The sequence below is a fragment of the Thamnophis elegans genome, chromosome 1, assembly GCF_009769535.1.
Source record: "Thamnophis elegans isolate rThaEle1 chromosome 1, rThaEle1.pri, whole genome shotgun sequence".
NCBI classification, from domain to species: Eukaryota; Metazoa; Chordata; class Lepidosauria; order Squamata; family Colubridae; genus Thamnophis; species Thamnophis elegans.
Window position 1 is genome coordinate 152,467,018 of NC_045541.1, and position 24,509 is coordinate 152,491,526.

Here is a 24,509-nt window from a genome sequence, read left to right on the forward strand (position 1 = left end):
TACATCATTCTGGGTTGACTTGGAGTGCAAGCCTGGTGGTAAGTGAGCTGGGTTTTTTTTTCTTTTATTTTTTTAATGTATTTTAAAATAATATTTTATTTATTGTGCATAGGATTTTTTAAAATTCTGTGTGGATTCTTTTTTTAAATTGTCTTAGGCTATTTAAAAAAAGATTCTATCCAAAATACAAAATACCAGCTGCAGTTATTCACTTAAGAACTGTGGCAAGAAAGGTGGTATAATGGGCTTAGTGACCAAAGTTACAATGGCATTGTAAAAAGTGACTGATGACCATTTTTCACACTTAGCGACCATTTTCACACTTAGCGACCATTGCAGCATCCTCATGGTCACGTGATCAAAATTTTGATGTTTGGCAAGTTACAATTTATATTTGTAAATTGTAGTTATGTTGAAATAAAAAAAATATTACAATACTATTTTTGCGTTATATGAAAATTTTTGTTGCTCCGTGTAAAATTTTTAATCAAGCCCCCACCTCACCCCAACCCCCGGTTAAAGGTGTCCCTCTTTACCAATCTGAAAATCTGGTCACCTTATATATACTCAAAGTTTCATTTAAATGTACTTTTTTCCCTAAGTTTATCAAAAACTATTAACTGTTAAATGTACAGCACAGATGACTTAGAAAAATGTAATTCCCTCATACAAAAGGGAATATGTCTGTGTAATTCCCACTGTAATGGTTTCCTAGAAAACCTGACTCTTTCCCAGGATCTGGAATAGAAAATAGTTGTTGAGCCATCAGGTGCATTTTGTGGAATGTTTCCAGCCTTGTATACTTTTGTGTTTATTACTGTATCTATATTCTTTATAGTGTGTGATGGAATATATTAGGCTGGATTCCCAGGAGGGAGTGGTGCATTCCACAGGAATAAGAGGCTGCACAGTTCAGATAGTTTGTGCGAGACAAACAGGATGAAGACAAGTCCTCCCTAGTAGTTCTCAAAATATGTTTGATGTAGCTACTAGTGTTTCAGTTTGGCAAGATTCTGTCTATAGTGTGGAACAATAAAGAAATCAACCTTACAGGAGGTTACAGGAACTGGGCATGGCTAGTCTAGTAAAGAGAAGGACCAGGGGAGACGTGATAGCAGCCTTCCACTATTTGAGGGGCTGCCACAGAGAGGAAAGTGTCAAGCTATTTTCCAAGGCACCTGAAGGCCAGACAAGGAATAATGGATGGAAACTGACCAAGGAGAGATTCAACCTAAAAATAAGGAGAAATTTTCTGAGTAGAACAATCAACCATGGAAGGGCTTGCCTTCGGACATTGTGGGAGCTTAATCTGCCATTTGTCAGAAGTGGTGTAGGGTCTCCTGCTTGGGCAGGGGTTTGGACCAGATCAGGAGTGTCAAACTCAACGGCTGGAGGCTGGATCTGGCTCACAGAGTGCTTAGATCTGGTCTGCAAGGCCACCCTGGAAACAGCAAAGGACTGGTCTGTGGTGCCTTTGCCAGTGAAAACAGAGTTCGGAAGGGCACACGCAATCCTCCCAAGCTCCATTTTCGGCTGTGATGGCCTCCTGCAATGCTCTGCCAGCGTAAACGGAGATGGGCCTCCTGAACTCCATTTTTGCTGGCAGTGTGTTTGAATGACCACAGGCGCCCCCAACATAAGTGACGTTGAGCTGGCCACATTCCCTGTCCATGCCCCCCCCCCCAAGATCAAACACAACCCTCAATGAAATCAAGTTTGACACCCCTGGACTAGATGACCTACAAGGTCCCTTCCAACCCTGTTAATCTGTTAAAGGTAACTGACTCTCAGATCATGTCTACAATTGCCAATGAGCTGCCTTCAGCATGCCAAAAGCAGGAGATAGGAACCAACAAGGAGCATTATATCTGCAAATGATGTTCCAGCTGATCTTCGAGGAGTATTTTGGAAAATTCATGTTTTACTTCTTTGAGGGATTTATAAAATGAAGATGAAAGCCTTGGTTACAATATCATACGTTTTGAACATCCACTCAGTAAAAGTGTCTTGCTACATTTGTATTGAACATGACAGAACAGAATAAGAGTTAGAAGGGATGTTGGGGGTCTTCTAGTTCAACCCCCTGCTCAAGCATTCTATTCTACTACTATACTATTCCAGACAAGTGGTTGTCCAGCCTCTTCTTACACATTAATTAATTACACATTGTCTTCCACATTAAGTAGCACTTCTGTCTAAAGTAAATATACTCTTGCCTATGTCTCTTATGATTTTAATATACTTTTACCTGTTTGAAAACCATACCATTTGATTAATTATATAATACATGCCTTTGAAAGATCTAAAATATTTGCAAAACCAGTATGTCAACAGAAACTTTAAATATGTCTGATTGTGTTATGTTGAACTCAAGCAACTGAGTCAGTTGGACTAAAGCAAACCATGGTTTAACAGACATAATTTACAAACTTAGTATATACTGGGTATCCAAAGTTCCAGTTTAAACTGCTTTATTAGTCATAAATAATTCATGTATGAGTAGAAATGCCTTCAGATATTCAAATTACAAATATTTAAAGTTAGTTTACATTCCCAGCATTTTTTGGCTGAATACGTAAAGCAGTTAAACTGGTACAAATCAAACAAGTGTTTATAGTATTTGTCATCATCATGAGGATTTTTCATTTATTATTTTGGGCAGCATTGTGACATTTAATAGTATTAAACTGGCCATATTTTCTCAGGCATAAGTAATGGATAGAATCAAAAGTTAATTAGAAAGCTGCCAAGAGATTTAATACATGGACATTCTATCCCTCATACAAGCATATATTACTGGGGATTTTCAATGTAGTCTCCTTCAGTCGTAGCCCGTGAAACTGCCAGAGATTGGTGACTCGTACCGCTTTGAATACCCCTGCTAGGGGCTGAGGTTATTACTGAAGAGACACTTCCTTCGAGATTCTCCCCATTTTCCTTCTCATCCTCCGTGCTTCCAATTGGTAAAAGTGTATGAGGGACAAACTTGTTACGGTGAGACCCAATAATGCCAATCCTGTTGCAGGAGAAAAAACGGATGTTAAATACACTCAAGAGTTCAATATGCAATCTTCAACTCATTGGAGGAAAGCAACTGTAAATGTAGTGAAGTATATGAAAATAAAGCAAGTTAATTCAGTAGTAAAGAGGCAATAATCTTCTCATCACTCAAATAGGATTGGCAAAACTTTGTAAGATCTGTTTCATCACAACTGAACACTGGATTGAATAAATAAAAATATAGCCACCCAAGAGATCTAAGCAAGGCTACAAACAATGGTGTAGTTGATAAGAACATTAGAATACAACAAAGGAGATACAAGTTTAAATTTGTGCTTAGCACAAATTCAGAGACTTACATCAATCAACATCTTTTGGAATATCGCACACAAAGTGCTATGAAGATCAAACGAGAAAGGGGAAGGGAGAAAGCACACACAGTAAATTGTCCTGAGGTTCTTAAACAAAGGCTGGCATAAAAATAGTGATACATGAGACGTGGTTGAGTTTCTGGCTCTTTCCGCATGTTTTTAGTAAAACTCATCAAAATGAGAGATACGTCACAAAAGCTGTTCAGTTGACTGAACATTTCTAGTCAAAATATATTTGATATTGAATATATTTACCTTGTTAGCATTTCTCCCAAACATGAAGTATGTTACTTTTTCAGCATGAAGTGTGCTACTTTTTTCTTGCTTTTCCTATCTCTACCATCTGTTCAAGATGAACTTAAAATGGGAAAAGATTCTGGGAATTCCAGATAAATAGGAAAAAGGTGTTCTGTGAGCCTTTTTTTTTTTAGCAACCAAGATCTTATTTGCCTACCATGTTTTAAGCATAAGCCTCCAAATGTAATGTATTAAATGAATGAGTTTGAAAATATGAATCATGCAGATCTATTTATTGAAAATAAACCTATTTGGAGTTGTTCCATTTGGATATAGAGCTGGCAGCAGCACATGGATTGGCCATTGCAGGAGTCTGGCTGGTGGTGCTGGTGAGAGGACCTTTTTGCCTGTTGGGATTGTTTGGCCAGTATACATTCTGTTGAGATGTCTAGACTGCAGTGGCAACAGCATTATGAAACATCAGTGACTTGATGCCAATGTGGCTTATACCAGAGATGGACAGTGTGGTGTGTGGTCTGCAATTTTGAATGCAACTTGGAATTTGAATTACTCTTAGATTTCCCCTTTTGGAGTGTTATCCCTCTGGAAAGCCATTTAAACGTGCTTTTTTCACCCACCTTGGAAATCCCAAGAGAGCTTGCATGATATGAGATTAACTTATGTTTCTTTTCCCGTTTTCTTTTGTTTTATTTGTTTATTTTACATATTTATTTTATATGTTTATTTTATATAGTTTTGATTATTTTTAGATTGTATGGTATGGAGTTTTGTTGTGTTGTATGTCGCATGGAAACACATGACATAGGTAGCTATATAAATATGCTAACTAAAATTAAATAAACACTGCATGACACTGCATAATGTGTGAAACTGAAGTTATTTCTTACTTGGTGGGTGACACAATAGAAAACAACTCTGGTAATTCTTCTGGAATATAACGTGGGGCAGTTTTGCTGGGACGAAGATAATGGTCCTGAAACAGATATTGAGCACTATCTTTAGCCAGAGGCAGCAAAGTACTAAGCACTGGTGATCGTTGATCCATGACGCTTCTTATGGCTGGCTGCTTAACATCTGTTCTCCTTTAAGAACAAAAAATAAACAACATCAGAAAAAAGTAATAATGGGAGATGTCAGAAAGCAAAAAAAAATTTTTTCATAAGATCCATGGAGCCAGACATGGTAACATTGTCACATTCAACCAACAAGAGCAAAGCATACTTTTTCTATCCCGGAACAAATTGTCATATATATTTCAACATAGTTCAATATGAATTTGGAAAAACTGGGTGTGGCAAGCATATAGGGATTAGCAGACGTGATATCTCCCTCCAATCCCTGATGCAGTTTTACAACTTTGAAGAAAGTGTAAGTTAAAGAAATGATATTTAAGCAAACATGCCTAAATTAAAAAAAAACAATCTAAAATATGAAGAGAGAGGCAATCTGCAGCCTAGCATTTTGAAATGTTATGCTTGTGAGAGCAAGTACGCATGTATGAAACTCTAGCTATAACATCTTTAATTTCTATTATAAGATTTCCCTATTAAAATTGACAAAATGGTAGGTTGGGTCAGAGAGAGAATTTAAGACTTACTTGCGAAAGACAAATGTGGCTCTCAACAATTGTTTGGTAATATCTGTTTTCATTTCCCTGCTAGATTTGGTTCTCTCTCTTAAAGCAGAATTGAATATATTTGACCGGAGCAATCTACCAACTTCTTGCTGGATTTCCTTGAGATTTTTCTGTCTGAATGTCACAAAAGCTACGTAGGATGCAAAGTTGTACAAGCACTAAAAGCAAACAGGAATATAACTTTTTCTACTTAAAGTACATTGAAAAATTAAAATTAAAATTATACTGAATGAACAAAGGGAAGATTGCATTTTTAGTCTTTTCAGCATATAGAAACTAATAAAAATGTCTTTTCAGTTTAGGACATGTTGGTCATGAACGGCTTTTATTTTTTATTGACTTTCTTGTGACATACTGTATGTGATACATTACAGCTCAAAACCTGGTCCATCTGAATTTTTTTCCTTCATAATCACACAAAATTTAGATACAATTAATTTTATCTTAGGGTAATGTTAGCCACTACTTACCTCGAAGAATTCCCTGTCTTTTCGAGATGATGATATTTTCTTTCTAAAACAAGGAAAAGAAGTAGCAAAGTCTTAAGCTCTCTATATTCTGCAATTGTCTTGTACAAGAGTATATTACAGAAGTACTTCTTTTACAAATCATCAGTGACAGCAATTGGACCCAGAATTTTCATTATTAAGCAACACAGTTGTAAAGCATGATGTCACACGACTACACTACTTAACAATGGAAATTCTGGCACTCCCAGTTGCCATCATAAAGTAAATCATTGTGAGTTACTAAGTGAGGACATCTTCCCACCATTTGTGACCTTCTGCCAGCTTCCCCATTGATTTTGCTTGAAGGAAGCTGGCTAAGGTTGAAAATGGCCACTGGGATGCTACAGTGGCCATAAGTATGATGGCCAGTCGTTACTACCACTCATTCAGCACCATCATAAGTTCGGTCATTCAACAAAAGGACCACCTGTAATATGGTATCTACCATACTGCATTGTTATATCTGAAAGCAAGAGAAAGTTTTGATAGTCATATGCAAATATAAACAGGCCCTTGTTTCCTGTTTCATAGTTCACAGTACACTCTGTTCACAGTACACTGTTTCATAGTTCATAGTACACTGAAACAAAGATTTTCCTTCGGGAGAGGAGAGAAATTATTCTAAAATATTGTTTCTTAATATTTTTTAAAATTGTTTTTAGGCTTCACATACTGTACCTTTTCCTTACCCATCAGACATATATGGAGGTTCTCAATCATCCAGGTCATGGTTGTGTCAGCCCTGGAACCCCTCTTTTTATTTGGAGCTTCAGGGCTGCCACATTTTGTGCCCTGGGAAATCGGTAGGGGGGATTTGCAAGGAGTTGGTGGAGATATACTGTACAGCCATAATGTTCTTTTCTCTGGGAGTCACAGATGTTCAGCCTGCACCTGGATAGGAGTGACTGGGGGCTGTCTCCAATTGGGACGGTGAATTGATTGGAACATATAATGGACATGTAGGTGCAGGGGATGGGTCTTTTGACTTTCTTTTGGGTGGAGAAAACCTGGAAACTTTCAGATTCAGGTTTTCCCAGGTGTGCCAATATGACATCTCTAATAAAATGGAACTTTGAGGAATTGCCAGCCTCGGAGTCTTCTTTCGTTGGGGATGTTACTTGGAACCCTGACAGGTTGTCCAAAAGGTGCTGACTAAAAGGCAACTGGACTTTCTTGGTTTTTTTCCTTAATAACGTTTCGCTTCTCATCCAAGAGAACTGAAGAAGGTTCTTGGATGAGAAGTTAAATGTTTTCAAGGGGAAAAAAACCAAGAAAATCTAATTGACTTTTGAAGAGCATCTTTGTGTTACCCATCAGACCACTACAAAGTTCCCTTATGTCCTCGGGTGATTTATTTCACTTATTATTTTCCCCTTTCTGTAACTATGTGGTGGAAGTGGATTGGGGTGGGGAAATAATTAAATCCCTGAAATGCACTCTTCAAAGCTAGACTTTCCAGCTGGGTCACTAAACAACCTTACTCATGTAGCTTTTTGCATGGATAGCAGTGGGATAGGTTTCCACCTAAAATTAACAACAGAGTCAGCATGGTTCTTTCAGCCTAATCAAGAAAAGGAAGAACACTCCCAAGCTGCAAGCAATGAGGACGGCTTAATCCAATGTTGCTGAATGTGCACCTGGGCAATACTTTCAGGTAAAAGGTGTGGCATCCATTTTATATATTTACAAATAACTAGCTATACAATGTACGGAGGGTATAGAATGGGCTCTGGTTTTAAAAATAAAATCAATACATGGAAAGTTGTACTGAATGCTCTGTCAAGATGAGACCCTGATTGGATGAGACTCTGATTAGAATAAAATTATTGGGAAGAGAGGTTGCTGAAAGGAACAGGTTAAGTTCCTTTCACTTGCTGAGAACTCCCAACACTATTTTCCATTCAGTTACCTTCATTATAACCACTAACCAGTGCTGAGTTTCCCACATTTTGATGTGGAAAATGTATTAATATTGTTGCTTAAAATCCAACTCCTTCATTGTTTCTGACAGCTGAAATTATTCTCTATGAAGCTTTCAACACCACACCTAGTTTGCTTTGCAAATCTGCTGTGGTGCCTCCCACAAATAATCAAGCAGATTTCTCATTCTGGGCCAGTTCACACATGTAGCACAAACCATAGTGCAGTGAGATCATGAACACTTAAGGTGACAAAACTAAATAGTACTGCTGCAGTCTCTTATGCTAAATACACATTTCCTCCCTGAAGATAAAAACACCACTGAAAAATCCTAGCATGGCTTCCCCAGGGTCCCTTAGATATATGAACTTCAACTTTCGGTATTCCCCAGATGGCATTGCTATTGTTAAGAATTCTAAGAATTAAACTCCACATATTTGGGAGAACCGAATGGGGATCCTAAAATACTAGGGACAAGCCGGGTTAAAATATTCCTTACTGTTGTGATATGATTTTATTGTATTATACTAAGAGGTGTTTAGTACTTGTTTATTTCTCTTTCTAAGTCTATTCTTCTCATCACTACCACCTGTTTAAAATCTGAAATGGAACTGTTCATTCTGCCATCTCATCTTGTAGTTTGTGTGCAACAAGCAACTTGGACACTTAAAATAGATCTTCTAACCTTTACTCTGTCCCTTGGCAATTCAACAGGCCAGGATCAGCAAATCTGTTGGCCATAAATTTCTTATAGCAGCCTAGACAAAAGGATAAAAGATCTGTGCATATTTAGTAGATGTATAGATGAGAAATGAGCATCCAGGATCTGGGTTATATGCAATTCTAAAAGTCAGAGTTTGCAGATCAAAGAGGCCTCTTTAACCATGATTACTGAAAACTAACAACACAGAATTTATACCACTTCATGTGGGAAACATGAATACTGCAGTTTTAAAATCTAAAATAGCAAATCATGGGTAAAGCAACAAAGAAAATCCCCCAAATTCCCCTAATCTAGCCATACCCATATGCATATTGTGATTTCACCCAATAGGTCGTCCTCATTATGTAAAAAATAGTAAGGTTGCCCATTCTAGTCTTTATGAATAAATGATAGAATGTCCAGGTATGGAAATGGGTTGAATTTCTTTTACATAAAGTAAAAATGCTCACAAATGAATGCCAATTTTTCGTGTCCTAGGATAATGATGCGAGATCGAATTTGAATCGATCACTGGGACCAGAAATTTATTTTTCTAAGCTTTCCGACTCATGCTGGGCTCCAGCGTGAGTTAAAAAGCCCAGAAGAGTAAATCTCTGGTCCTGGTGACCAACCCAAATTCAAACTCGCAGGAAAAATACTGCTCAGGACACCTGCATAATATTTAATTTTCTCAACTATCTCTATAGTATGCCCTTGGATCTTCCTCTCTTATCATTTTGTCTCGGACGGTATGTTTTGTTTGGTTTTGTTTTCTGCTGCTTTCCCTCTACTGCTCTCTTTGGTCTTTCTGATAATCATTGGCCTTGCTTACAATTTGATTTGTGCCCCAGGCTTACACTGGCTCAGAGGGTATCTTTTCTGCCAGACTAATCTTCATAAGAGTAGGGGAAATGCACGTGAATGCATTAGAAAGGAGCTTAGTTCGGGGTATGCTTTAATTTTTATCTTCCTTTATTAAAAATGAAGCAACTATTAGTACTTTACAGATTAACCAATCTATAAGTATTCATGGGCAGGAATCCACTTTTAGGTAGTCACAAAGGATTATCCTGAGTTATGTGTTTTATATATACATGAACCAATCTAGGGGGAAGGAAGGAGACTAAACTATAAAATGGTGAGTTTTATGAAAAATAACATGTAGAATATATAGGCAATGATAATTTTCTCATTAATTGTGACCTTTCACTAAATAGTTGCTGAGAGAAAACACAGATGTTCTTTCAGAGGTACATTATTTAAAATAGTACATCATGGCTTGAATAATTACATTCAGGTAATAAGTATTTCTCAGACATTCATAAAAAGTTAAGGAACCTAATGAAAGGGCCTTTCCCCAGTACCAAGCCCCAGTGCTAGTCCACACCCTTGAGCAGGTGGAAAATTGTCCTAACTTGAGTTGCTATTTGCAATGTCTCATCTGTCTTTCCTCCAAGGTAATGATTTCACAAATGCTGAAACAGCTTTTGAATGATATGAAGAAAAAGGAGGAGGTCATTTAAGGAAGTCTAAACTATGTTTCATTCGTGGATAGGGACCAGGTGAATGCATTGTTAAGGGGATAAACCCACATTTATGCTGTAATTAAGTGCAAATGAGGACATAGCTCTAAACATATTGTTGCTGGTGGTATGATGTCCAGAGTCAGATTCAGTGAGATGGGTGGCCATGTCAATTTGCTAAACAGGTTTTTGGGTTTTTTTTTTTTTTTTTGCTAAAGCAGACATAGGTAGTTCTCAATTTATAACCATAATTGACCCTGAAATTTACATTGCTAAATGAGAAATTTGTTACCTGAGTTTTGCCCCATTTTACAACTTTTCTTGCCACAATTAAGATAATCACTGAAGTTGTTAAGTTAGTTACACAGTGAATCTGGCTTCCCCATTGACTTTGCTTATCAGAAGGTTGCAAAAGGTGACCATGTGACCCCGGGATACTGCAACTGCTGTAAATGGGAGTCAGTTGTCAAGCATCCGAATGAAAATCACAGGACCATGGAGATGCTGCAGTGGTCATAAGAGTGAAAAATGGGCATGTATCTTTTTGCAGTGCCATGATGACTTCAAATGGCCAGTAAGCGAACTGTTGTAAGTCAAGGACTACCTTTAATAGAACTGCAATATGCACAATCCCAGTAAGTGGGATAGCACCTTTCCCCCTCACTTTTTCCTTCCCATTCCCCTCCCCCACACTTTCCATATTTTCTTTTGTATTTTTCTATCCTGTAGTATTAATAAATAAACTAACTAAATTTATGACAACCCACATTGGTTGGCTGTGTATACTTCCTAGTAAGGATCCCAAAAATGGGAACTTCACTTTTTGGTTAACAAAACTGCCTACTGTTATTTTGTCTCTTTTCCAGCCTTACTTCCACTCAGAAAATAGTTTATCTGCCTTCAATTCTTTCTTGCCTATAGCCATTTATACATAGTGTATAGGACTTGACATCACATTTAGATCATAACATGACATCACATTTAGAACATTATTTCAGGAGGTATATCCAGGGAAATAGTTCAGCATGCAATTACCCGCACACATTTATGAAATGTGGTAGTGGAAGTAGATTTATACCCCTTGTGCATTGTCTCACCACTTCATTGTTTCTTTTCACATCAAAAATATTCATGAAGAAAAGACAGAATAGGTGCAAGTCTTCTGATGGGCAGTATGAGAAAACATCCATTTGGAATCATTCAGAGTAAATATTTTCTAGGCACAACCATTTCCTTACTTTCCACAAGCCATGTGATGCTGATCAGACATTCCCAGTCCAAGGATAAGGATACAGTACATTTCAGCAAGGTGCTTTTTGGTCACTGCTAGCTTCATTTGGTTTTCCTTCAATTCTTTTTTTTCTAGGATGCTGGGCTTTCTGTTTGACAAAAAATAGATAAAAAATAATGGATTTTAAAAATTTGTTTAAATGATTATTTAAATCTGTTCTGGGGAACATTTTCTTGAAAGTATCTATAAGCAGCTGAATGTATATTGATAGATAGGTCTGACAGAACAAGCAAAAGGTGAGTTGAGCTACCCATTCTCTTCTTTTTTGACATCTTTTCATCTCTTCTGGATACTTTGTTCTTTCCCTCCACATGCAGCAGACTGTAGAGGAAGAGATATATTGCTCAGAACTGATCATTTTCAGACACTTTTTCAAATCAAATAAAGACATAGAGTCAATGTGGTCTAGGCTGTTCAATTCACCTTTAGTGCATTTCCAATCTTCTAATCTCAATTAGAAAATCAGAAATGTTATGTCAACACTGGGAATTTCTGAGTTAATGAAAGAAAGCATTGTAAACACCGCATCATAAAAGTCACCTACCCAATTTATTAAGAATCTAATTATTAAAATAGTTCTTTTATACTAGATTACCATTAATACAACTAGAATACAACTCAAAGAAGCAGCAGAAAGGATAGTACTAGAATATTCTACATAGGTCAAGAGAAGGAAGAAAACAATGCTGACGTTTTCAAAATAATTTGACTTACAACAGTTCATTTAGTGACTGTTTGAAGTTACAACAGCACTGAAAAAAGTGACTTATGACCATTTTTCACACTTATGATTATTGGAGCACCCTCATGGTCATGTGATCGAAATTCAGACGCTTGGCAACTGACTCATATGCATGATGGTAGCAGTGTCCCAGGGTCAACTTTTGTGACCTTCTAATAAGCAAAGTCAATGGGGAAGCCAGATTCACTTAACTATCATATAACTAACTTAACAACAATAGTGATTCACTTGCAAAATGGGGCAAAACTCATTTAACAAATGTCTCACTTAGAAACATAAATTTTGGGTTCAATTGTGGGCATAAGTCGAGGACTACCTGTAGTCCTTTCATTTTTGTACATTAGAAATACATATTCAGATCCAGATACTGGCTTGACCACTTTTAAAACGGGATTGGGTAAATCGTATCAATTTTTAAAGTTGTGATAGAAGAAACCTAAAAAGGACCAAAGGATAGAGAATCAGAGAGGTAGACCATTAAGAGGTGTTGAATCAAATATTTTTAAAGAGGACACTGCAAATAACTAAAAAAAGAATGAGGTCATGAAGAAATGGGAGGATGAAAACTACAGAATATGAAGGCTTCATGGGAAAGGGATGGGAGGATGAAAGCTTTATGGATGGAGTTCTAGGAGGCACTGTGGAACTTCAAAACATATGGCTTTAACCAGCAAGCCTGTCATAAGATCATCAAGAAGAGAACACAGAGCCTGAAAGCATTTCATAATTTACCTATTCTCTCTTATTATACTGTATAAGGTGACCAATTGCATAGCACTGTTGTCCATATAGCTTGATGTTTTTGTCTTCTCTTACTGGAATTAATTCTTTTGTCTTCTTTTGAATTAATACTACTTTCCCAATGAGATATTGGCACTACAGAGAATTAAAATAGAGAGCTTCTTAATATCAAGTATTCTTTGAAGCACTGAGCCCTGGCCATTCCTCCTTAAGCAAGGCAGGTCTTTATCATCATGCTAAATAAAAATTAATTACAAGAGTATGTTTTGTGGACTAAAAGAGTATATGCTGTAACCTACATTACTATGCACTACTTGCTATTTCCCCAGGTCATAAAGCAATATCACTGGAGCCAATTTGATGACTAAAATTTATCTTAGCCTCTTCTCTGACTTCAGCAGGTATTTCAGATTCACAAAGGGCTAGAAACTTGTTTTTCAAGCTGCATTTCCCAGGGTAGAATTAAGTAATTTACACTTAGAAAGTTCTTGCTCCTACAAATTGATTACATTTTCACTTTGAGCTAAATCTAAATCTACATTCTTGCTACAGAATTTGGAATCTTTTGACACTGAAAAATGTGTGCAGATTTGTAAAATGGGATAAGGGCATTGTATTCTGAGCAACCTGGTCTCTGAATGCGAGACCTTCTGTTGATGGAGAAAGCTTTTTGCACAGTCTAGCAAAGGTCAAACCAACAAATCCTCTGAGTGCACAAAGTCTAAAGAAAGACACTTTACCTTAGGACCAAGACTTTACCATACAATATTATGTATGTGCTGTAGTTATGGGAGTCTGTTTAGGAAAACATAAAAGTAAGTTACTTACCCCATAAAAGACTTGGGTTTCATCTCCAGGGTTATTTTCTCCAGATAAAAAGAAATATAGTACAACAATGCCATGAGGAAATCATCCAACTGCTTACACCTAGAACAAATTTAAAAGTCACATGTTGCGAAAGAGGGTTTTACTAGAAACTGGGTACTAGGATTTGGGAAATAATTTTTGCTTCAGGCGCAATGATTTTTACCATCCTCATTCAGAGACAGGGATCTATCCAGCTCCCATTGGATGTTTTGAGCTTCTGAAGGCCTTTCCCCTGGCTCTGAATACTGCCTTTCAAAGTTGTTCTGCTTTCAGGGATAGGAGAGGCCAATTCTTTCAAAATACATTCTTACCCCTCCCACCATATCAAAGTTCTATGGAGCAGCTCCATGCAATCAATTACCTAGTGAAGAAAGAAATATATCTCTATATTTCTCCTGCCACAACTGCCAGATCTGACAACAGGTCCCCAGGCTGCCAGGTCTCAGAGAAATGGCAAGAGCAGTTAGGGACAAGCTGACTTCCCCATCAAGTCAATAATCATGTAGAACTGAACTGTGCAATTGGGTGCCTATAGGTAGAACTTGATTCCCATTGCCAGCACCTGTCGGCCAGTCTTAAAGATTGCTGACATCTGCTGTGGAGGGGGAGCATACTACTTTGGTGGGAAGGCCACAGTGTTCCATGCGCCTTTGATGTTTAGTTATATCGACCACATGACCATGGAGATGTCTTCAGACAGCATTGGCTCTTCAGCTTTGAAGCAGAGATGAACACTGTCCCCTAGAATTGTGAATGACTAGCACATATGTGTGAGGGGAACCTTTACGTTTAAGAAGAGCTAAAGGTTCTAGTCTAAAAATAATGCCAGTATTGATTGGTCCAGGAGAAAGCAGAGAAGTGAGATGGAAGAGCCCTTTCCTTTACATCACACCATACCTGCCAGACAGGCCAGTGTTTAGATTTGCCCTGGTCCTTTTCTAAGGCCTTAAGGACTGTCAATAAGCTTGGGATCTAGATGTAGGACACAGGCTATGCAATGTTATTGTTATAGCCAATTACACAGGCTATACAATGCTGTCGATTTTGTTTTTTATCCATGTTATTTATGCTGATTACGTGTTCTTTTTATTATGTTTGACTGTATTTCTAACTTTTACTAGCTGTCTGGAGTAATGAATTTGAGGTAGGCAGCCATCTAAAATGAATGAATGAATGACTCTACATTTATGTCAAAAGGAGCCCAACTGCCAGCTGATATACATGTGCCCAAAATACTGATGCCAAACCAAAGCAAACCCACCAATAGAATTTGTTTCCTCTCCAATCATAGTTTCAACTCATGTTAATAAGAGAAGAGTCTTTTTTCCCCAAGGTCACCCTGGATAGTTTTGGACTATTACATGTCCAAAACATGTTGGTCAGTCAAAATACTTTTTAAAACACCTTTAAAGATCTCTTTCTCTTGCAGAGAGTTTCTAGTGAGGCAAGGCATATTTTCTCACTCCATGCAGATTGCAGGGGCATTACAGCCAAAAAGCAGTTGTATGTAAAGTCCAATCTGCCAGAATTCTCTCTGAAACAAAGAGAGATCTGAAGATTGCTCATAGGCATTCCTCAACATCTGGTTTTTGTGAACACACAGCAGAAATTGATGCCTCTACAGCCGTTTGCCATCAGCTGAGAGTCATGGGTTCCATCATGCTCTGAGCTATAAATGCAGCTTTTCATGGACTTAAGGTTTCATCAAATCTCATCTTTTTAAATCACTTTGGACTTTATTTTTTGTACAGCTTCTTTAAGATTGATAAACCTTCAGAATTGCAAGCCTACAAATTGCTTCGTGAGTTTTCCTTCAATCTGTTTCAAAAGAAAGGAAACTAAGATTTGCTTTGTAAGACATTTTTTGTAACTGGCAATATACAGCAAAGTACTTCAGAGTTTAAAGAGTTCAAATGCTAACTAAGCCTTTGTAAAACTGATTTAAAGAAAGGCTTTGAAATTAATTAGATCCTCTCCTGTGGGAAAACATTGTTTTGTTTACATTTTGCAAACAAGACTTTTAAGATCTATTACTAAAGCATATGACAGCAACTTTAAAGGGAAATGTTTGATTTGTGAGGATATGAAGTGCTTCAGCTTCTCAACTCTCTCCTGGAACTTAAATTGCTACTGAAGATGAACAAATCCCTTTGAAGACAATCAAAATGGTCTTTCAGATGGACTTAAAAATTACAAGAGCTCAAAATACTGGATTTACAAGTGGAAATGGATGAATACTTAAAAATCCAAAAGAACACACAAATAATGTACTTTAAAAATTATACGGACTATCATTTTACATTGAAATATACTGTAAGAGACGTACTGGAATTACTTAATAGAAATTATGAATGGATTTGGATAAATATGATGAAATTTGGGAGAAAAGCCAAAGAAAATATTTTAAAAAAACAGAAGTTAGAATGTATCTATAGACTTAAGAATGACTGGGAGGAAAAAGGAAAAAAGCTTCAAATTCAAATAAATTCGTTTATTTGATTGTGATTAAATGATGAGTTGCTATCTTTCGTGATGTTTAATGGATATGTGGATTAAATTGTTTCTCTTTTAGAAATATTCAATGATGTAATGGATTAATTTGTAACATTTATGCTATCAATGTTTGAATATTTAAGGGATTATTTCTGGTAATGTTTAAATTGAATAAATCAATAAATGTTTAATAGCTTTCAATTCCATTATTTTTGTAATGTTTAATTGTTAAGAGAGGGGTGAAGATGATTTGGAGTAAATGGAAAGGTGATTTATATATTTAGAATGCTAGCAATTTTATTGATTTTTACTGGATCTCTGTTGATCAATAAGGGGAGCGGATTTAAAGAGGGTTTATATTTAACAGACAACAATAAATTGTTCAGTATTGATATGTTTGCTGATGATAAAGGGGAAAGTTTATTTTTACTACTATCTTTTTTTGGGGAGGGCCATTTTTCCGAGAGATGGAGGGGTATGTGGTTTCTTTGTAGTGTTTATTTAATATAATTCTTAATAACAAGAAAGTAAACACTATTAAATATGAAACAACTAGATTAACTACATTTATTTAATTTCATCTTAATTCAATTTATATTTATATGTAGTTTTTATCTGCCTCCACCACTTCTTTGTTTGGCCTCTTTAAAGCACAGATTAGCAGGATAAAAATTCTGTTTACCTTTATAATAGAGTCAAAGCATATACAAATAAAGTAACACCATACTGATTCCTTATTTATACCAGTATCTTGGGCTTTCTATTTTTTCCCTTGTGTAGTTTATTACAGTTGAAGCTGAAAAGATAGAAGACAAGATGTCCAGAAATGAAATAATTTGGGAGTTTGTTTGGGATCTGGTTCTGTTTTTGTAATAGCATTAAGGTCTGGTGAATGTTAAGGACAATCTGTAGGAGTTATTAGTGAAGTACATCAATGATAGTTGGTGGAAGTTGAAAGACAGAGAAAGAGTTTAAGCGTCTTTGGACCCCCTGTCAGATATGAATGGCTATAACAGAGATTAAGGGCTACAAGAGACAGCAACAGGCACAGCCTTGACAGTGGTCTCCTGAGCTATTCAGGATACTCTATATTATCAATCTGGCCAGGAGCAAGACTGGAGTGGGCTGCTGATCGGGTAGTTTGGAAGGGTAGTGGCAAAATGTTGGGAATCACTTGTTCAATGGTGTACAGCTGTAAAAGACCCAGCTGTAGAAGAAGATGCTTGGTTCAAATGAGAGCTTAATCACCTCAGAATAAAAAACAACATTAGTCTTGGATCCAGTTGTGCCTATTCAGGTGTTATTAATTTGTTGGTTAAATGTGTATGCCACTTGATTTCCAACACCTCTAGGCAGTTTCTTGTCTTGGGATCCTAGGAGCTTCCTGGTTTTCAAAGTAACACCTGGAGATTAAAATGGAAATTAACTCCTGAAGATATTTTGAGGGATGTTGGAGAAAGTCGAAGAACAAAGCTAAGGAAGAGCCTCAGTGATGCAGTGGTTAGAATGCAGTACTGCAGGCTACTTCTGCTGACTTTCGGCTGCCTGCAATTTGGCAGATTGAATTTTCACCATGCTCAAGGTTGGCTCAGCCGTCCATCCTTCCAAGGTGGGTAAAATGAGAATCCAGATTGTTGGAGGCAATATGCTGACTCTGTACACTGTTTAGAGGGGGCTGTAAAAGCACTGTTAAGCAGTATATAAGTCTAAGTGCTATTGCTAAGCATCAGTGAGAGGTTTTTTTTGTCAAGATAAGGGAAACAGAACAATTATTTGTCTATTCTTATTATTTGTCTAAGAGCCGAGGTGGCGCAGTGGTTAGGGTGCAGTACTGCAGGCCACTTCAGCTGTTATCTGCAGTTCAGTGGTTCAAATCTCACCGGCTCAAGGATGACTCAGCCTTCCATCCTTCCGAGGTGGGTGAAATGAGGACCCAGACTGTGGGGGCGATATGCTGACTCTGTAAACCGCTTAGAGAGGGCTGAAAGCCCTATGAAGCGGTATATAAGTCTAACTGCTATTGCTATTCTTATCATGCTTATAGGTAGCCAGCAAGTGCCCCTGTTCAATATAACCCATTTCTTCCTGGGTAAAGAAAGACCAGATAAATATCTGCAGCATCACTGTGACCAATGTTCAAGACATCAGTTGGATAAAGTTGCTTACATCCATTCTGAGATGCACCCTGGCAATGTAAGTCTGTACAATTGAAAGATAGTTTCTGGGTAGATTATCAGGGAAATGTTTAATTCTACTGATCCTAAGAAAGTTGAGAGTATCTTTGATGCTATAAGTATTGCTATCCGATTATTAAATCTATGTGCCTTCTGAATGGTCTAGGCCTTGTGGGAGATAATGTATGGTTGGATCAAGCATTGGTGAATTAACTAATTTGCTTTAACTTACAGCTTCTGGTTTGGCTCTTAAATGAAAACACACAAGCTTCTAATCATATAACAGAAATATTCAATATGTACCTCATAACTAAGGAGAAAGAAGAAATGTGAATGGAATCATCTTCATGTGCCAGAAATAAAGCAGCATCTGAAAAATTTCCCAAAGAAAGAAAAGTATAATGAGCCAGTCTGCTTAATCCAACCTTTCCAGAAATTTGGAAGCATCCGCCAAGGCCCTCCACTTTGCAAGAAGCAGAAATTTGGTAGCACCTATTAAGGCCTTTCATGTTATAAGAAACCCAATCTAATGCTCAGAACATCGTGGACCTGATTTTCTTGCACAATGTCACTGTTTACCTGCCTTCTTTAAACCAATAAAAAACTTTAAATGGGATGGAAAGCTGCATCCTTTATAGAAGAACCCAGATAGATACACAAAGGTGCTAAAATCTATAGGGTAAAGTCAGCTTATTACAGTCTTAGAGCAATACAGAACAATCTGTGATCTATAGGACAGGGATTGGTATCTTGCCCAAACTCCCTCAAAACCTGCACCTGGGATGAACCTCATCTCCTTCAAGATATGTCAAATTACACATATCATCATATCCAGCCACTAGGGCAATTAAAATCTTACATAAAGCTGGCTTATATAAAAAATTTTTTAACTATATCCAACTCTTCCTTCATAACAACTCAGGACAATCTACCTATTTTACTTCCTCAAAACACTGAAAAACTAAGCTCTGAAAAACCATAGCTATGACACTTCACAGCTCCTTCAAATATTTGCATGAACTGCAGTAAATCAGCTCATTAAAACAGCAGCATCTTTTTTTATTCAATATCACATGGAAGTTTGAAAAAAGTCACCTGCTTTAATAAATATTCTGTCTGAATTATTTTCAAAGCATTTCTGAATTATTTTTCAAGGTGGACATCCCTTTACAAGTAACTAGGTTTTGAACTAGGTTTAAGGCTGAACTTCTATCCTTTGGACCAAGCTAGTTTTATTATAAATGCTTATTTCTGGTACACATAATAATGAAAGGTAGGATTCTTTCTTTAGAAAAAAAATATAATCAAATAATAAAATAGTACCACTATATGTCTATTTTTAAAAAATGAAATACAACAATATGGAATATAAAGACACACTGTTTTCCCTTACATTTTCAAATGTACAATTCTGGGAGAACTGCCATATATGATATTTGAGAATTAAAATGAACTTTCATTAAAAAAAAAATCAGGAAAGATAAATATGTGTAACAATTCAATCTTACCCTGACTCCTCTCAGGAGAAAAGTGACAAAGTATTTAAGGAAAGCATTAAGGAATGTTCATATTCTATTTATTAATTCTAAGCTTCCCATGAATCTGCTTTATGAAAGCATATGCTCTATCCCAATCATAAAAACAAGTGACCTTAGAAGATAATGAGAGGTCTGTAAAGAGGCAGATAAAACAGGATGTAACACAGAGTAGTTTTCTTTTATCTTCTGGTACTCTTGTGCTCTTTAATCATAATTATTTGCAGGGCTGGCATCTTTCAGTTGAACACCTGTTCTCTGCACTTTTGGCATTGCACGGAAATGGACAACTATCTTTTTCGATAGAGGGCAGCATTTCTACCGAAGTAATATAAACAAATAAGAAATCTTTCAAACCATTTCAGATCCATATTTGAGTGGAATCTGGATAGTGTTAAGAAGAAGAAAAAATAAAACTGTCCTCAACTTAGGGTCAACTTCTGAGGTGTACATGGTAAAATCCATGGAGTTTTCTTAGCAACTGAACTATATACTAGTGGTTTGTCACTGCCTTTGTTACAATACAATAGCAGAGTTGGAAGGGATCTTGGAGGTCTTCTAGTCTAACCCCCTGACTAAGCAGGAAACCCTATACTGTTTCAGGCAAATGGCTATCCAACATCTTCTTAAAGACTTGCAGTGTTAGGGCATTCACAACTTCTGGAGGCAAGCTGTTCCACTGATTAATTGTTCTAACTGTTAGGAAATTTCTCCTCAGTTCTAAGTTGCTTCTCTCCTTGATTAGTTTCCACCCATTGCTTCTTGTTCTACCCTCTGGTGCCTTGGAGAATAGTTTGACTCCCTCTTCTTTGTGGCAACCCCCTGAGATATTGGAACACTGCTATCATGTCTCCCCTAGTCGTCCTTTTCATTAAACTAGACATACCCAGTTCCTGCAACCGTTCTTCATATGTTTTAGTCTCCAGTCCCCTAATCATCTTTGTTGCTCTTCTCTGCACTCTTTCTAGATAATGTTTTTTCAACTTGTAAGTTCAGTTCAGTGGCCTTGGAATTTCTAAATAGTTTCCATCCAAATGCAAACTGGCTTGGCCTGGCTTTGTTTCCAAGCCTGACCCAGTTTCCAAGCCCAGTCATTCAATGTAAGCGTCTTCCCTTACTCACACTTAACATCTTCTAGAGTTATGAGTTCAGACAGTGCTCTCTTGTTTGGCCGAGGTGATTTGTCTTCTCCAGAGGAAACAGACAAGGTAAACAGTTTTCGAAAATAATTAGGACCTGACCTATAGTAAAAAAAAGAATAATGCTTTGTTGTTGTATCTATTTGAAGGCAAAACACACACAACAGTTCTATATAATTCAGGTACATAAAAAAACTGAGGTAGTATTGGAATAGATTACAAAAAGTGAAGAAAGTCCCATGTTAGCTTCTCTATTTCAATTCATATTCTATTTATGCAAAACATGCCTTTGGTGTGCAATAATGTATGGCCTCATTCTCATTATTTAGTTGTAGAATTCTCTGCATCAATGAAAATGGAGTAAAACAAAGTTACTGATCATTAGCATAAAAAGAAAAGATACATAAGTCTTGAATCACTAAAAATTATATAAAAATTTTACATTTTTCCTGCTTCTTTATCTACCCAACAGTGTCTTTTTCTAGATTTAGTTTACTCCAGATGTGGAGGGTAATGTTTTTCAACCTAGAAAATCACATATTGTTTTTGTACTTTCCTTCACAGAAGCTTATGCCACCTATTTTGCCTCTTAATCTCCTTTCCACTCCCACCCCTAAAAAATCTGAAGAAATTGCATCTCTTTTTGCGTGCATGTAAGACAGAGATAAATAGGTGCTTTAACTTTTGGATGCTTTCCAAAGGCCAAAACATGGGTTTAAAGTATCAGATCTATTCATTCTAAGGAGGCTATGATCAATAATCAACTCAAAGATTGGAATCAAGGTGGCCAAGATAGGAGCCAAGGTGGCGCAGTGGTTAAATGCAGCACTGCAAGCTACTGCTAGATCAGCAGGTCAGCGGTTCTAATCTCACCGGCTCAGGGTTGACTCAGCCTTCCATCCTTCCGAGGTGGGTAAAATGAGGACCCAGATTGTTGGGGGCAATATGCTGACTCTCTGTAAACCGCTTAGAGAGGCCTGAAAGGCCTATGAAGCGGTATATAAGTCTACTGCTATATAATTGCTAGAATAATTTTATATATATTAAGGCACATGATCAATGGCAGCCCAACATCAGAGTTTGTTCACCTTGTGCCTCAATTCAGCAGAATTTCTCTGGCTGTAAAGTTCTAAAGACGTATACACTGGGATCACATTCATGTACATACTACATATATGAAACAGACAGTCCTTGTTCAGTATTTGAACCCAGGACCTTTCACATCTTAAATGAGATTCATCCACTGCCAAACCCACAAGTCATTGTTAAATAGCCAAACTTTTGTTGCTTTTGAAACAATATCACCTTTCTAGTGGCTTTGCTCCAAGCTCCTGAAATTGGATAGTCTTGCCTTTCTTATTTTTCTCCTTACTGTCCTTAGGTTCTTCCTTAAGCTGGGCACTGCAGAATAAAAAGTCAAATAATTATGAACAGAAAATTCATATGAATAGAGTAAAGCATGCAACTAAAAATGAAATTAGTAGACTGTTTTGCATATTATTATCTCAGATGGATTGGACTGAGACCTCATAACTCCTAGTCAGCACAGGGATCTCTATTGGGGTGGGAATAAGAGGAGCAGTAGTGGGTGCTAAGACAGTGAAACTGGATGCTGTGGGAATAATTGCTTGACTGATTTAAAATGTCCTGTGCCACTACTACTAATTTTCTTACCAACCAGCTTGTCTGGGGGTAAAGATATAATCCTACCAAAACTAAAAAAATATGAGCCTTGACTTAAAATAGCACATACAGAATATTCAGTAGATAATAAAAGGGTTTATGAGAATATAAATTCAACACATTGTCAAATTGGAAAGGGCTGGGTTAAAAATATTTCTATTGCTTTCAGCCACTGGAAAATAACTTATAGAAGTATTAATGATTGATACTTTCAGTATTGCTCATTGTTAATTTGAATTTTCACTGATGTACAATTCTACATGGTTTGTAAATTAGAAGCAGCATAAAATTTGGTAAATTGAAAAATAAAGATGAAAGTCAGAGAGGCAACTGAATCCTTACCATGAAAATTCCAACGTTCTAGTATCTTCTTTCCAGTACCACAAGCCAGGGTTAATTATGGTCAACTGAAAATATTTAAAATAGACCATAGTTTACAAATCAGTTAAACTCAGTAGCTGTGATGTCAAATTTGCATAGAATGTATCTAGAGCTGGAAAAACCCACACCTTTGATCTATGAGAAACCTTTGATCTATGAGAAACCTTTGATCTGTGAGAATTCCCTTCCTTGTAACACAAAGATGATGATCAGGAAGAGATAACACTAATGATGCTAATTAAGATGCTCTGTCCTGTTTCAGAAGATACACAAATCAAAGATGCCAGAGTTGGAGGTTTAACTGATGGTTTTATAACCATTTCTAAACAATATATAAGGGGTTACATATTCTCTGGAGTTTTTGTAGTTCTTCCTTGCATATCCTTGGGTATGTTTGGAACAATGGAACATCATGTCTTTAAACTTTGATCAAAGATTAAACGCCGATTGTCATTCAAGCCTCCTGTTCAAGTCTTTTCAGGGAACCTAACATCTACTTATAAGTTAATTCAGGCAATCAGGTGAAGTGCTGAACCTTATAGGAGCAAGCTGCCTTTGTGCTAATTACCTTGAAGGGAAAGTCTGTCTGCATTTCCGGAGGGCATGAATAGCGCAGTACAACATTCTCTTAAATTTTATTCACAACTAGAATGTCCCCTAACTTAACTTCCAAAGGAGTGGGGGGGAGATATTCAGAGGACATACATTTCTCTGCCAAATGTTCTTTATTTGAGCTGTAGAAATTTAGACAGTAGCAAAGAGGTACGACTTTCAGTACCTTTTAAATCCTGTTCTGTGTAAACTATATGGAATTAGGGGAAAAAATTAATATCAGTAGTGATGGGAAAGTCTGCTCCTCTGGTCTAATCCGTTTTATATTTTGCCTATTTTAAAAAAAAAACCACCTGAAGTCATCTTAAAATGACTGTCCAAAGGAAAACTTTTTAATTTCAATAAGTCTTCTCTCAAAGGTGCTTTTTCAAAAGGCAATTGTACTGGTTTTTGTTTGCCTTTTGGAAAAGCACCTTTGAGATAACTATCACCTGGATGACTGAGAATCTCCACAATCAATGGGACTTATATGAGAGAGAGAGAGAGAGAGAGAGAGAGAGAGAGAGAGAGAGAGAGAGAGAGATCTACACCTACCTACCTACCTACCTACCTACCTACATACATACATACATACCTATCTTTAATAAAAGGCCCCACCGCCAACAAATTTAGACTCCTTTCTAAAAGTCCTGAGACGCGAAGGAATCCTTTCCCAGGGCATTCTCCTCCCAAAGCCTCCTCCTAAGAAGTGCAGGTCCGGGCAGCCACATCCAAAGTCTCACTTACCGGCAAATAAACTCCTTTGGGCAGCTCCAAAAACTGTATCTGGGACATGCTGCCGGGGGTTGTTTACCGGAGTATCCCGGCGACCGCTCTCTCGGCCCGTGCGAGCCGCCCCCACCTCTCACCGCCCCCTCCTTCTCGCGGGTCTCCCTCGCGCTGCGGAAGAGCAAAACGGCCTGGTCGCGGGCGGCAGTTTGAACAGTTTTGA

At 37.3% G+C, this 24,509-nt stretch overlaps 1 protein-coding gene across 1 annotated transcript; it reads right to left on the reverse strand.

Moving 5' to 3' along the window:
* Window positions 1-2,395: 2,395 nt before the first annotated feature.
* Window positions 2,396-24,509, reverse strand: PPP1R36 (protein phosphatase 1 regulatory subunit 36). The gene is made up of 11 exons (XM_032226044.1): window positions 24,305-24,509; window positions 22,928-22,992; window positions 22,208-22,303; window positions 20,886-21,004; window positions 18,532-18,598; window positions 13,523-13,621; window positions 11,159-11,299; window positions 5,736-5,778; window positions 5,227-5,423; window positions 4,517-4,711; window positions 2,396-3,016 (listed from the first exon to the last, which is right to left on the reverse strand). The coding sequence occupies exons 1-11, from the start codon at window positions 24,350-24,352 to the stop codon at window positions 2,794-2,796; spliced, it is 1,293 nt and encodes a 430-aa protein (XP_032081935.1). The 5' UTR covers window positions 24,353-24,509; the 3' UTR covers window positions 2,396-2,793.